The 15,687-nt window shown below is 35.1% G+C and overlaps 2 protein-coding genes across 7 annotated transcripts in view; one reads left to right on the forward strand and one right to left on the reverse strand.

The window, feature by feature from the left end:
• Positions 1 to 7,504, forward strand: part of LOC115210717 (solute carrier family 25 member 51) — a 49,599-nt gene extending 42,095 nt beyond the window's left edge. For 2 of the 3 annotated variants that reach the window (XM_036502431.1, XM_036502433.1), the window contains exon 2: positions 4,058 to 7,504. In XM_036502431.1, the coding sequence (XP_036358324.1) occupies positions 4,058 to 4,959 (902 nt within the window). In that variant the 3' untranslated portion in view covers positions 4,960 to 7,504. Of the gene's footprint in view, positions 1 to 1,706; positions 1,854 to 4,057 lie in introns of those variants that run through there. The other variant, XM_029779419.2, reaches the window with a different exon arrangement.
• LOC115210577 (solute carrier organic anion transporter family member 74D-like) overlaps positions 1 to 15,687 on the reverse strand; it is an 85,716-nt gene that overhangs the window by 63,348 nt on the left and 6,681 nt on the right. The gene's annotated exons all lie outside the window — the stretch shown is intronic.

Consider the following 15,687-nt stretch of genomic DNA (forward strand, 5'->3'; position numbering starts at 1 on the left):
CAATAATATGTTTATAGGTGTGCTAGTTCCACATAAAAATACCTGTGACAGTGCCATATAAAAACGTCTGTACCAGTGCCACATAAAAGCACCCAAATGAGTGCTCATAAAAGCACCCATGTTGGTTCCATGTAAAAGCGCCTGTGCTGGTGCCACATAAAATCGCCCGTATTGGTCCCATGTAAAAAGCACCCAGTGCACTCTATGATATGGTTCGCGTTAGGAAGGGCATCAAGCCATAGGAACCATGCCAAAACAGAGAATTGGAACCTGGGCAGCTCCCCAGCTAGCCAGCTCCTGTCAAACCGTCCAACCCATGCCAGCGCGGAAAACAGACGTTAAATGACAACGATGATGATTATAACATGGTCTAATGTAATTTTTCTTCTTTAATAGCATGTAATTTGTGGGAGATTTGGCTGTTATCTCCAAGCAGTTCGTGTCATATATGCAGTATGGATATTTTTTTACTCCATAGTTTAATGGAGCAACTACGCTTTCATTCTCCGTGAGCATGGGCTCAAATCCAACCGCCATATGCACTTTTCTCAGATATGAAAACAAAGATAGTACAGAGTATCAAGATTTCGTTCTGTAGTTAAGATTATTAACTTTTTGAGGTAAAGATTAAAAAAACAAAAAAACAAACAAAAATCGATAACACCTCTCAAGATAGTCGAAGTGGCAAGTGTGCAGCATAGACGTTCTGAATATGCACACTGCAAGAGCTGGTCCAGAGAGAGCAAATTAAATAACAAAAATGTTTCTTCAGAACTACTTTTGCGGTTTTACACAATATCCTTTTCTACTCTAGGCACAAGGCCTGAAATTTTGGGGGAGTGGACCAGTCGATTAGATGAACCCCAGAACGCAACTGGTACCTAATTTATTGACCCTGAAAGGATGACAGGCAAAGTCGACCTCGGCAGAGTTTGAGCTCAGAACGTAAAAGACAGACGAAATACAGCTAAACATTTCGCCCGGCGTGCTAACGTCTCTGCCAGCTCGCCGCCTTGACCTTTACGCAATATTCTTTTCTACTCTAGGCATAAGGCCCAAAATTATTGGGAGGGGGTCAGTCGATTACATCAACTCCAGGACGCAACTGGTACTTAATTTATCGACTCCCCGAGAATGAATGGTAAAGTCGACCTCGGCGGAATTTGAACTCAGAACGTAAAGATAGACGAAATACCTATTTCTTTACTACCCACAAGGGAATACACATAGAGGGGACAAACAAGGACAGACAAACGGATTAAGTCGATTATATCGACTCCACTGCGTAACTGGTACTTATTTAATCGACCCCGAAAGAATGAAAGGCAAAGTCGACCTCGGCGGAATTTGAACTCAGAACGTAAAGACAGACGAAATACCTATTTCTTTACTACCCACAAGAGGCTACACACAGAGGGGACAAACAAGGACAGACAAACGGATTAAGTCGATTACATCAACTCCATTGCGTAACTGGTACTTATTTAATCAACCCCGAAAGGATGAAAGGCAAAGTCGACCTCGGCGGAATTTGAACTCAGAACATAACGGCAGACGAATTACCGCTAAGATATACAATTTTAAACAATTTATGCGTATAACGATTTTCTTATAAATTATCCACTCTCCTAGAGTTTTCGGAATAATTGTCAAAAGTTATATAGGCTTTGCAATTGATTGAATAATTTAATAAAGCGAGGTAAGTCATTGAAGACCCATTTAAGTAATCTCCCTTGCATGTATCTCAAAATGGCAGGCCTGAGTGGCGCTGGAGGGGCACCAGTGGAAATTAAATATAATTCAAACCAAAGATAACCTACAGTTTTATTTCTATCATTTGAAAATAGCATAAAGTAAGGATTTATACAAAATTTTCACCTTTGAAATTGTTTTGTAACCCCTTGTCTAAAGAATTATATGTAATTAAGTGTTATTAAAGTCAACGTTGTATGACCTTTACTTCATTCTTACGAGAGAAAAAAATTCCACCAAGTCAATCGTGTTTTATTCTTCTTCTGTTTATAACCTCTCATTGATTACGATTTTTATTCACGCCTTTGCTTCTATTTGTTGAATTAATTCAAGTTGATTCTATAACTTTATTCTTTATTCCCCATAATCTTCATTAATATTTGTTTATATTAAATTTCACGCCCCGTTTTTGTTCTTTTTAGTTTGTTTTTATGCTTTGTTAAAAAAAAAAGGTTAAAGTCTGAAAAAGTGACACTAATTAGATATAACTGCCAAATGCCTTCTTTTATTATACTGTTATTAAAGAACTATCCAAGTCTGGAATGTATCAACCGTTTGCTCAGGTTCCCACTTGTTTTGTTTTGTTCCAGTCACTAACCTTGAGTGATTAAAAATAAATATACTAATTCATATTATGTAATAATTTACAGCACCAAATCGTAATTCTGTGTATATTTCGCCAATATATTATAGTAGCATGTTATATATGTTTCTTAATTCTGAATGAGGGCACGTTTGGAACTAAACACGGGACGTACTTTGTTGTCAAGTTAATTACCGCTAACATTTTCAGTATCTTTTCTATCATTTGACTGACGAAAACTTTGCTTATTTACCCTCCTTTTTTTGTGTGTGCGTGTTTTCTTTCTAACCTGCCTCAATGCCGTAGAATAAACGCTTTGTTTATCCTTCGAAGTACAGGTGGAAACCTTCAGTTTTTCATGGCTATTTGTACACATGTGGTTTATAGATTTTTAATTTCTCATGTGATTGTATTATGTAATATATATATATAAATTTCCAACTTTAGATGTTGGAAATATCTTTTTTCCCCTCATTGGTAACTATCTGTCAAGTTAGAAATCTAGATGATTATGAAATACAAAAATATAAATAGTATTATCCGTAAATATTTTGTATAAATCAGCCATTGTGCAAATTGCATCTCATATTTGAGTTTATCACCCAACATCTTTTAGAAACTAAATCTTACTTCTATCAAGAAAATTTAATTCAAGTTTATTGCGAACGTTCGTCCATAAGTCAATGTGAAAGAGTTGAAATTGTGAATTGCATGTACATATTGCATTATAATGCAAAGACTTTTTTTCATTTGGAGAAGCAAATAATTTTCATATTATTATTATTTCTTTTATTAAAGTGTCACATTTCTAAAATTCCAAAGTCTCATATATCAAATTTTAGCAATAAAAAAAAATAATCCTCATCCCGAGGCACATGAAGCTGGATGCTTATAAGTCAAGGAGAAAATATTTCCAACAGAAACCAGTACTAGGAAGTTACGATGTTATTGAACAATAATGAATTATTTATCAATACTTAAGTGAAAACTTTCAAATTTCAGTGTGGTTTAGCCAGGGGAGGAAGTCTACATGCACGACCTTTTCCTTTCCTCTCACTGGACATGGTGGGAGAAATGGTAAAACCAGTTATCGTTCTGGAGAGCTTATCCGAATGCTCTTCTAAGCTCACCCACGAGCCAGGTTGTGGTGTTTAACACATCACCAAAATTTTCAAATATTTTTTGTAGTTTTCCTGTTAATCCATCAGAGTAAATAAGGTCAATAGAATTATCTACTGCAAGGTGAATTTGACTAAAAGCAATTCCTTCAAAGACAGAATACTTAATTATACTTCAATTTTAATCTGGATTAAATGGTTTTAAAACTATATGATACTATTGATCTCAAATAATTTCAGTTTTAAATAAGACTAATTTCACTGTTAAACTTGTATGCAAAAGGCATTTTAAACTGAAGTTTCTGCCATTACACTTAAGATTGCTTTTCTTAAGTTCTCTGATTAAAAAAAAAATTTTTTAAGTTTCTCAGTTCTTTTTTTAGTATTGTATCAGTTGGTCTTACTACCCCATATACAAAGGTTACACAACTATAAATACTAACTCAGGCACAGAATTTTCCAGTAATAGCATTTATACAAAGCAAAAGAATGGAATGTTCCTCTTGTTCTTTTGCTTCAAAGATGTTAAGAGTAACATACATAAAGTGGATAATTTAGCTTCTAAGATGTTTTAACAGTTCTCTTTTTTGTCTATTTCTTACAGAGGAATCAAACAGTCTTTGCTGTATCATGGATCCATCAAACTTAAGTAATTCTGAAATACCAATTTTAATGAAAGGATGCAGAAGCTATGCTGAATTTTTGTGTGGTTATGGTGCTGCCTTTATCAACATTACTGTCACATTTCCCATTAACAAGGTGACATTTCGTCAGCAGCTCTATGGTGTAAGTAGTGTGACTGCTTATAAACAAATTTATAATGAAGGTCTACGCCATTTATACCGTGGGCTTCTGCCCCCTTTGTTACAAAAGTCAACGTCTGTTGCAGCTATGTTTGGAATTTACCAGAATTACAATGAAATACTCTTGAGGAAAACTTATCTGCCAACAGATGTCAGGAAAGGCACTGCTGCATTTTTTGCTGGAACTACAGAAGCTATTTTGACACCTTTTGAGCGCATACAGACACTTATGCAAGATCAAACTTACCATAAACGTTTTCAGAACACCTTTGAAGCATTTCGAATGACAAGTGCTTACGGACTAAGGGAATACTACCGTGGTTTGACTGCTATTCTTTTGAGAAATGGACCGAGCAATGTTTGTTTCTTTTTGGGGCGGGACCATATCAAAGGATATCTTCCAGATGCGGAAAATAAATTACAAATAATTGGGCAAGACTTTATAAGTGGAGCTTTATTAGGTGCTGTCATTAGTACTGTTTTGTTTCCATTAAATGCTATCAAAACACGCATGCAGTCAGAATTTGGATGTAAATTTATCAGTATTTACAATACTTACTGCATACTGCTTGCCGAACGTAATTATTCACGGATTAACTTATTACGAGGAATGCATATCAATTACATAAGATCATTTATGTCATGGGGAATTATTAATGCTTCTTATGAATTTTTGTTAACTTACTTGAAACCAAAATCTTGATCGCCTAAAAGTGAATGCTGGACACTATGATTTTGAACCCATAAATAGTAATGATTTCTTTTTTCAAATTGAAAGGATTTGTTCAAGGTAGGATAGTATATGGGAAAATAGTTTAGTGCTGATTGCTTTACTGCTATTATATTTATTTTTACTTCTGTAGTTTATTTGTATTAATGATTTAGTAGTGTAGAATATTTGGCTGTGTTTGAATGTACTAATTTGATGCATGGTGGTGATATTTTCTGAAATGCTTTTGTGGATTTCAGTCCATCTAAAGATGAAATACAATGTCTTTTGTGACGTACTTCTGTTTATGATATTTGGGAATGAATGCTGATCAGTTGGTATTATGTTAAAACTTCAAACTGAAAGCAGATTTTTGTTTTCGTTTGTATAAGTTCTTCGTTCTAACCATGTTGTTTCAATTATGTTCTCATTCCCATTTGAAAATGGAACTATTCTGCTGATAATCAAGTTAAACACTTTAATTAATATATATTGTTGAATATAACCACCAGATGAGGGTTCTATCACTAGATACTACTAGTAATTAAATTATTAATAATGATTTTTTTTTTTGACTTAGCACAGTCATATTTTTTTGTAGGAGGTACAATTAATTAATTTGACCAAAGCAGTTAATTAAGACTTATTTTGATCCTTTGTTTCTGCCATTCATTGCAGTCAATAATATTGAGTTTATTCTGACTCTTAGTGTCAAGGGTTTTTTTTTTTTTTTTACATGTATAAATGTGAATGTGATCTTAAAATTTAGATGTATGGTATGCAAGATTTTTGCTCTTTTTTGTTGAAACCTCATTAATTCTTTTGTTTCTTGTTTCACTACATGATTATTTTTCCGATTTTGTTTTTACAAAAACAAAGGTGAAAGTAATCCTTTTCTTCTTAATATGAAATTGACTATTGTGTTTCCAGAAGAAATAAAACTGAACAATATTTTGTATTTGATATGGTAGAAAGCTATGAATGATAATGTTTCACATACAAAATTGCAGAATATTTTATATAAAACAATTCTGTAGTTTTGAATCCTGAGATTTAAAAAAAAAAATAATTGTAAGATGTCAACAAATGTCTGGTAGTTATTTGCACTTGGTTAAATGTGTTTATGGCTACAATGAATTTTTTCGTTTGACTTATGTTCTACATATTTTCATAGGTTTTAAAGAAAGTAATGTCATTAGTTTAATAAACACAGCATGCAGCACACACACACACACATATATAGGGAGGGGACCCAGCCATAAAAAGTCTGCCTCAAAGAATTCCATCTGAGTTAAGCCAACAAGAGAAAGTGGACATTAAAGTGATGTGATGTTGTATACACATATGTGTGTGTGTATATATATATGCATGTGTTGACACATACATGTGTGTATATATATGTGTGTGTGTGTATGCACATATATATAGATATATTTGTATGTGTGTATGCCAAGTTGTGTCCTAACATGACCACTTCTTGGAACAACCACTGGGCATTCTTGGTTTATTTCAGAATCAGGGAACCGTTGTTTCGATCACCTTTCTTTTGACCCTTCATGAGTAACAGGTGAGCATTGCTATCCCTAGAAATGGTTGCTCAGTCATTCTGGGTGCCACCGAATCTCTCCCTCATTTAGAAAAGGAGGAGCCAATATCCATATTTGAAATTACATACTTCATGCTTCTCAAGACTGTTTGTGCTACAACATCCTGTCACAGCAGGGCTTTGTGAGAGATTTGTGTTTTTCAACAAGTTTCTGTGCATGGAAATTATTGTGAATGAAGCAAATACAGAACTGCTATCACTTTTTAACTAGGAAAGTTTCCCTCCTGGTGGTCTAGTATCAGCTGGGATGACAAGAAATTGAATGGTTCTCAAGTTTCACAATCAGTATATCCTTCTCTTAGACAGATGTTCTGATAGGAACTAGGGCTCCATCATGCCAAAGTGGACTTACAACATGCCTGTACACCATCATAAGTATTTCTGTGTATGTGTGCATATATGCATACAGGCATAGGTGTGTGTGTATACACATAAATTTATGTGTATACATATGTGTGTGTGTATGTATATATATATATTATATACACACATACTTTGCTTTATGAGGATAATTATATATCTTTGTTTGGCTGTGACTTGATCATTGAGTTGCAAGGTAGGTTGAATTCAAGTTAAATAAACCATATAATTTTGTATTTGGTTTGCAAGATTCTTGATGTGAAATGTTGCTGTGTCTTGGGAGAGTCATTATGCCATTGATAATAACAAACACACAGTTAACCAATTGACTAACAAAGAAGTGGAGTTGAACCTGTGTGTGTGTTTATTATTAATGGCATAATGACTTTCCTAAGACACAGCAAAACCATATAATTTGCACTATATATTGAATACTCTCTTCCACATTTGTCAACAAACAGCAACTTTTGGACGTGTGTGTGTGTGTATATATATATATATATATATATATATATATATATACGCACACATACATATATTTCATGTGTAGATCTTTTGCCAACTTATATCATTGAAGGCTGTAAATATCAGTGAGTTAAACTGGTGCGTTTCAAGAGTTCTTTGTAATATTTGTTCTGCACCAAGCTAAAGATACCTACTTGTCGTTCTCGCCTTGTGAAATACTGTGAACTTGTGATTGACTCATTGGTAACCTGTAACCAACAATGCTATTGTTCACAAATTGTGAGATATATATATGAGATATGTTTAAATTTTCATCAAAGTAGCAGGCTTGTTTCAAGTCTATATAAGTCTATAAACATGCAAACATTTTAAGTAATTTGTTTCAAATAACTAAATAAAGAAAACCCCCTGATAATGACAGAATTTTCTTTCCAACTTATCACCAGATGGCATTTACTGAATATCTAAGGTCTCTGGAATATTGCAGTCTATTGGTTAGTTGGTGTAAACTTAAATGTTTAGGCTCTGTTGGATCTTGTATTCTTTAAAAATTTCAAGAAATTGTCTCCAAAAGATAGCAATCTCTTGATTTCAATATCAGATATCTTCAGAGTGTTCATAATTTTCTCTCATATTCACGAACGACATAATATTTGTGATCAATTTTATTTTCTCCTAAATCCCATTGAAGGAGGTTACATTTTTTTTTCTCTTAAATTAAAGCAGCTATTAATTACAAATCAACTTCAATCAATTCTGATTGCCAGTCAGTATAACTTTTCATAAAACATGGTCTTATTCGTTTGTTGTCTTTCTGGTACAAGATGAAAATGGAAATAATAAATTCCAAATTTGTTTATACTGTATAAATGTTTGTTTTTTTTCTAAAGTAAAAAATGAAAAATAATAAATATAATTCCATTACATTTTCTTTAATTTTATTTTTAACAGATACCACAACTGTTTTTATGTCATACCTAAAATTTTTCATTCTCCTTGAAAGGATGTGGCTGTGTGGTAAGAAGCTTGCTTCCCAACCACATGGTTCTGGGTTCAGTCCCAGTGTGGCATCTTGGGCAACTGTCTTCTATTATAGTCTCAGACCAATTAAAACCTTGTGAGTGGATTTGGTAGACTGAAAGAAGCCCATCATGTATGTATATGTATGTACATGTGTGTGTGTATGTATGTATATATATATATATAGTGTGTGTCCCTTTGTCCCCAACCACTGCTTGAGAATCGGTGTTGTGTTTATGTCTCTAACTTAGTGGCTCAACAAATGAAACTGATAGATTACCAGTCTTGAAAAAAAAAATGTACTGGGGTCGATTCATCTGACTAAAAACTCAAGGCAGTGCTCCAGCAAGTCTGCAGTCTATTGATTAAAACAATTAAAAGATAATTAATACAGTATCTGTTACTGTACTTATTTAATTGACCCCAAAAGGATGAAAGGCAAAGTTGACCTCAGCAGAATTTGAAATCAGAAAGTAGCGGCGGACGAAATACTGCTTAGCATTTCATCAGGCGTGCTAACGTTTCTGCCAACTCGCTGCCTTTGAGATCATAAATATTGCAAATTGGATTTGCATGTTGTATAGTGAAACTGTACACTCTTCCCGGTAAAAAGTAGTTATAGCCAGCCATTGTAAATAGACCAGTAGCTGGTTGACAGAAGATTAAAGGTCGAGAGTTGTGTAGGCTGTGTTGATGGTCGTGTCTGTGCTGATATAGTAATCATGCTGTGAGACTGAGTGGACATTATAAGTGGACCTTTTGAGGATAATAACATTGTACGACTGGGGGTCATACAGTGCCAGAAGGAAACATTCTATATAACTTCGGAATATAATAATATCAGTCAGAGCAACAACCGTCGTCAAAAGACAGATTCAACAGTGGCAAAAGACTGCTTTGAAACAGGAGACCAACAATGAAAGTGTTCAAAGAGGGCAAACATGATCTTAAGTACAAGAGAGTAATTTGATAGATTGGTGCAATTAATAGAAAACTTGATCAGTTTGAAGTTTGTCTGCTGTAAAGATTGATGGAAATAAGAGCTACATGTAAATCCTCAGAATGATGATCTTGTAATTCTAAGGAAAGGAATCAGGAAGACAAACAACTCAGAGAAGAAGAATAATGAAATGCAGTGACTATGAATTATTGCTTTTTTTTTTTTTTATCCCCAAAGGCATTCTAACAGTAAATATTTTGTCTTTTCAGAGTACATAATCTAATTATATCAGCATGGGACATGGACAGCAAAAGATAACAATTATGATGATGTCCTTTTCATGTCAGCAGGGGGTGATTTGGCTACTTTTGCTAGCAGATCAAGTAACTATGAGGATGTTCTCTCAATCTGTACTATCCTTTTTTTTTTTTCAAATAAGGGATTTTTATTTCACGGGATTTTGAAATGCTGAGCTAGCAGATGATTGATTGACAAGAAATGTCACCAGATGCAGTCCAATGACAAATAATGGCATCATCCCTCGAAGCCATAGCACTGCATAAGTTTTAACATACATACAGGAGTGGCTGTGTAGTAAGTAGCTTGATTACCAACCACATGGTTCCAGGTTCAGTCCCATTGCATGGCACCTTTGGCAAGTGTCTTCTACTGTGGCCTCAGGCTGGCCAAAGCCTTGGGAGTGGATTTGGTAGATGGAAACTGAAAGAAGCCCGTTGTATATATATATTTTTATCTGTAGTTTCAACTCAGAGCTGTGGCCATGCTGATGCACCGCTACACATATATATATATATATATATATATGTGTGTATGTGTCTGTGTTTGTCCTCCCCAACATCGCTTGACAACCAATGCTAGTGTGTTTACGTCCCCCGTAACTTAGTGGTTCAGCATAAGAGACCAATAGAATAAGTACTAGGCTTACAAAAAATAAGTCCTGGGGTCGTTTTGCTTCACTAAAAAGGCGGTGCTCCAGCATGGCCACAGTCAAATGACTGAAACAAGTAAAAGAGTATATGGTTTCTTCCACTTTCCATCAACCAAATTCCTTCACAAGACATTGGTCAGCCAAAGGCTGTTGCAGAAGACACTTGCTCAAAGTACTTTTCAGTGGGATTGAACTTGAAGCTCATATGGTTGAGAAAGCAAATTTATTTTCACAGCTAATGTCTGTGCCTACACAGTTATGTCTGTACCTCATTCATGTTTGTGCTTCTTCTATGCTTGTGTCTAAATGGGAAAAAATGTGAGCCCAATACATTATGATCTGAAAAACTAGTTTCGAATTATGTCTACAAATTTTAGTTTTATTGCTATTAGCTGATGACAATTAATTAGTTATAATAAAATATGAGGCTTTATTTGATACATCGTACAACAGACAGAGAAAGCTAAGACAATTAGCTTCACCTTCGAATGGGTTGAGAGGTCTTATGTGATGTGACATAGTATAAGCAGAGCCAGCTTCCCCTGTTTTTTTATGGTTTACTCCTGGGCAGGCTCTGTGTCTATGTTCTTTGAAATTGGTGAGATCAAGGACGTCTGTAAATTGGTGCCTGTAAGGAGAGAATTCCCAAGGTTTAAGACTGGGAAGTTAAGGTTGAGTATAGTGATTAATGTGTTTGAGACACAGTAAAGATAGCAAGAGGAAATATTGATGGGCCTAGAAAGAAGTTGATATGCAACTACCTAGTCCTGAGAAATTGAAATGAGACAATTTGGTGCAGCTGTTTGGACACTAACAGTCTGAGTGGACATTGAACATGTCTTGGCAGTGGAAGCAAACTTACACATACATACAAACACAAGTAGATGTTCAGAGAGAGAGAGAAGCATTAAAACATCTGATGTTAAATCTCAGTGATGCCAAACAAGCTATACTAAAATGTCTCTTACCTCAGAGAAACAGAATATGCCCAATTAAGGCGGTGAGCTGGCAGAAACATTAGCACACATCGGTATTTCGTCTGCCGCTATGTTCTGAGTTCAAATTCTGCCAAGGTCGACTTTACCTTTCATCCTTTCGGGGTCGATAAATTAAGTACCAGTTGCGCACTGGGGTCAATCTAATCGACTTAATCCCTTTGTCTGTCCCCTCTATGTTTATCCCCCTGTGAGCAATAAAAAAGTAACATAATATGCTCATCCTTATGGATGAAGATCAGGAACCTCACACTGTGGTCTCTTACCGCAACTGGATACTTCAGGATCCTCACCACATGTCCTTGACATCATTATTATTCATTCTTCATCTTCTGCCCATGAGCCCATTTTCTGTTTACCCAGTTATTGAAGATATGGGCACAGACTTCCTAAGCCCTGATAGCATGGCCAAAATACTAACCATCATTAACTTTCATTCCACTCCCACCTCCTTCAAACTAAATTGTTCATTCTGCAACAGACAGAAACTCTTCTAGTAGCTATAGAATTTGTGAGAGAAGATAGGATGTGTGTTAGTAAATGAGTCTTTGTTAGTCAGCTTTTGGATGAAGTTAAGGATGTTTGTATGTCCAACATAAACAGCAGTGTTCCATGTGTGGGGGAAGTACACCATTGCGAGTATTACTTGAGCTTTGTAGAAGATCAGGAACTGATCAGAGATAAAGTACTTTCTGGTCATAAAAACAAAAGTTAGCACATGGGGTTGTCAGGAAATAGTGTGGGACTTAGCAAGGCTTTGAGGATTTATTTGTATATTTTTAGCAAGAAAGAATGGTTCACAGAATTGTTTTCCTTGATATGTGCAGGAATTATGTCTTTGTATGGAGCCTGGTGCAGCCATCTGGTTCGCCAGTCCTCAGTCAAATTGTCCAACCCATGCCAGCATGGAAAGCTGCCGTTAAACGATGATGATGGTGAATGATTGATATCAGACTGTTAGTTCATGGTGGCAGATGTTTTTTGTGTGTATAGAAGTTTAGCATTCAGTTTAACCCTAAAGTAATCCTCTGTCAAATGTAATGCTTATTTATTCACATTGTTTTGAATTCATTCTGCACTATCTTGTAGCTTTGAAAATTCAATGATGGGATTGTTTATTTTTGGACTGACATTGTAGGGTAGGTGTGAGAAGCTGGATCTGGCCAGTTTGGACAAAGATCAGGCAGAGACCACTCCTACTAATGGGAATGGTATCCTCTGGATTAGAGAACAAGCATTGTTAGAAATACATTTGTCATTAATGCACAGAAGGAAGAGTATGAAAGACAAATAAACCTTGGAATACATTAGAGTTGGATCACAGGCAGCTTCATCAACAAATATTCTTTTCTACTCTAGGCACAAGGCCTGAAATTTTGGGGGAGAGAGCCAATCAATTAGATCGATCTCAGTACGCAACTGGTACTTAATTTATCAACCCCGAAAGGATGAAAGGCAAAAAAATCAACCTCAGCGGAATTTGAACTCAGAACGTAAATATAGACGAAATACCGCTAAGCATTCCACCTGGCACGTTTCTGCCAGCTTCATCAGATAGCACTGACATCAAGTGTAATTTGTTGGAATTCTCAAGAGCAATAGATCAGGTTGTACAGAAGCCATACTTCTGATCATTAAAGAGGGAGGGTGGAAAGTGAAATAGATGAACAAGATTGAAAGGATTGTCATTCTTGGAGACACACTGTGGTAAATTCCCAAAGATTGCAATAAATCCTACAGAATGAGACAAATTGAAGAGTTAGGTAAGGATAGAGACTAGATCTACTACACTGCACTGTTTAAAAAGAAATGAGATATTGCCAATGCTGAGGGCTTTGCTAGTTTGAAGCAGCAACTACAGATGTTTTTGTACTTGGTGAGTAAATTGTGATGGAACTGTTGGAGACGGTAGAGAAGCCAACTTGTAGCAAAGACACTATCATGAGCTACAGGACCTTTCATGCTCCAAAACAGAGGTTAACAAGCAGTTGATGGACTTTCTTTTGAGTTAATGATTATCATCAATGCATTCTGGGTCCAGCTGGGGACTATTTAAAGCAAATTATTTGGCAAATTTCACCCAAATATGCTGTTATTAGGTTAAGATAGACAGAAATCCATGAGTGGAATTTTACAGCCTGGATAAATTTCCAAGAATCATCACCCACCATTTTATGTTCATTCCCCATACTGGCATCAGGCCATCATGGTCTGAGTCATTTCTTATTGAGATCCACTGTTCCCACTCATGAGTATCATTTGGCTTGGTTTCTATGGAATGGATGCCTTTCCAACCACCAGCCACTTTACAGAAGGTACTGAATGCATTTTCTCATGACACCAATCCTAAAGAGATGAAACAAACTTTGGCAAGACAGGACTTAAAGGAACTGAAAGCCCTATGCTTTCTCTATGCGTTTACCAACCACTTTAAATGTGTGGTGAGTACATTGTATGTGGAACCAGCACGAGAGAGGTTGTCTTGCTCTGGAGGTAGTGTGATTTGTCAGCCTTTCATTGGGGCACCAGCAAGGGAGGTAGGGGTATTGTGCATAAGAAATGTGGAGAGTGCTCAGGAACCTAAGACATGTAGACCAAGGAGGGGAAATAGGGATGGAGAGAGAGAGATGAGTGACATATTTCTATTTTATAAGCCTTAATCTATTTTAGGGCTAAATAATTGATTTCAAGAAATGTTATTAAGCATTTAAACAATAAACCATGCAAATAACTAAATTTACAAACATATTCAACTCATGCTAAGAAACAAATAAGGAAAAAAAAATTACCAGAAAATATTTATTTTTCATTTCATTTTTTTTTTTCATGTTTGTTAATATCCTTACTGTTAAGATTTGATAAATTATTTCACACACCAGTGAAAAAAAAAAAAAGGAAAAAAGGGGAAAAATTGCATCTCTATTTTGTTTTGACTAATATTTCTAATCAGCAATATTTACCAATGAGTCATTAATTAGCCCTAATGACTTCAGAGGAAGTAGATGTGATGTTCATGCTTTTACACTTTTAATGTGAGATGAATAGCTACAATAGAAAACTGAGTTAGACTCAGTTCAATCTGTTCTGAGTAATTTATTTAAATTACTCAGTATTTCAAAACACGTGCTGTGAAAATATTTTGTTGCAGGTATTTTATCAAATGTTTTAGTTATTGATATAAGGAAGCAGCGAGCTGGCAGAATTGTTAGCATATCAGGCAAAATGTTTAATGGCATTTCTCCTGGCTCATTATGTTCTGAGTTCAACTCGAACCAAGGTCAACTTTATCTTTCATCCTTTTAGGATTAATAAAACAAAGTAGGAGTCATTCACTGGGGTCAATGTAATCAACTTGCCGACTACCTTCAAAATTGTTGGTCTTGTGACAGAATTAGAAAGAATTACTGATATAAGGAAGAAAAAAACCAAATTCAGATATACCATTAAACTAATCCAGTCTTGAAGTTTCTTAATTTCTAAGTTATGTTCTTAATCCATAACCCTCTAATGTCTGTCCAGCAGTATCATGGAGAAAGAGACAATTCTGAAAAATGAAACATATTCCAGAAGACTTTGCTTGAAATGTTGTGTTTAACTGTGACTCTTTAAAACAGGAAACATAAACTTATATGAAATCAGTAGAGAAGCAAACTGGTATTTAGCTCATCTCAGGTATTGCAGAAATTTATAATAAAACATAATAATAATAATGAAATTATTGTATACAGTACTCAGGTGCACCACAACTTGTCAAAAGTGCGTATAAAGTATATGCAGTAATGTACAAATGTCTGGAAAGCGAACAGTGTATCTAAGCCTTGAGTGTAGAATAGCCACTTGTGATTTTATTAAGAGTAAATTAAGGCAAAAGTCCTTACAGAAGGTTAATACCATCTTCATTAAAAGTATAAAATTATGTACCTCAATGTCTAGGAAAGAAACTACGGATTTATACAGGTGGCAATTTGTAATACCAACATTTGTAATTATTTTACTGTGATTAAAACAAGAATACAAGTGAATAGTTGGTAGGATTCCAATATTTATATCTACTATTTGATTTGTCTGTGAAAATGAATCTGATAAACTCAGACAGTAATTTTTTGCACTCTTCTCATTGCAAATAAAATGCAATGCTAATTTCAAGTGCAATGATTTGTAATTAATAAAAGACAGTAGAGGCAATAAAACTTTGTTCAATGAATTACTTCAGTAACACGAGATATCTCATAGGCCTTACAAAATGTTGGATAATTCAATGGTAGATTCTAGCTGTTTTAATTATTTGAATGAAAGGCATGAAATAAATTTCTAAGATCAGTATGAATATGGATACATAAAATCAAAAGCTGGAAATGTGTAATTGAACATAGCAAAATATACAACA

The sequence above is a fragment of the Octopus sinensis genome, linkage group LG4, assembly GCF_006345805.1.
Source record: "Octopus sinensis linkage group LG4, ASM634580v1, whole genome shotgun sequence".
NCBI lineage: Eukaryota > Metazoa > Mollusca > Cephalopoda > Octopoda > Octopodidae > Octopus > Octopus sinensis.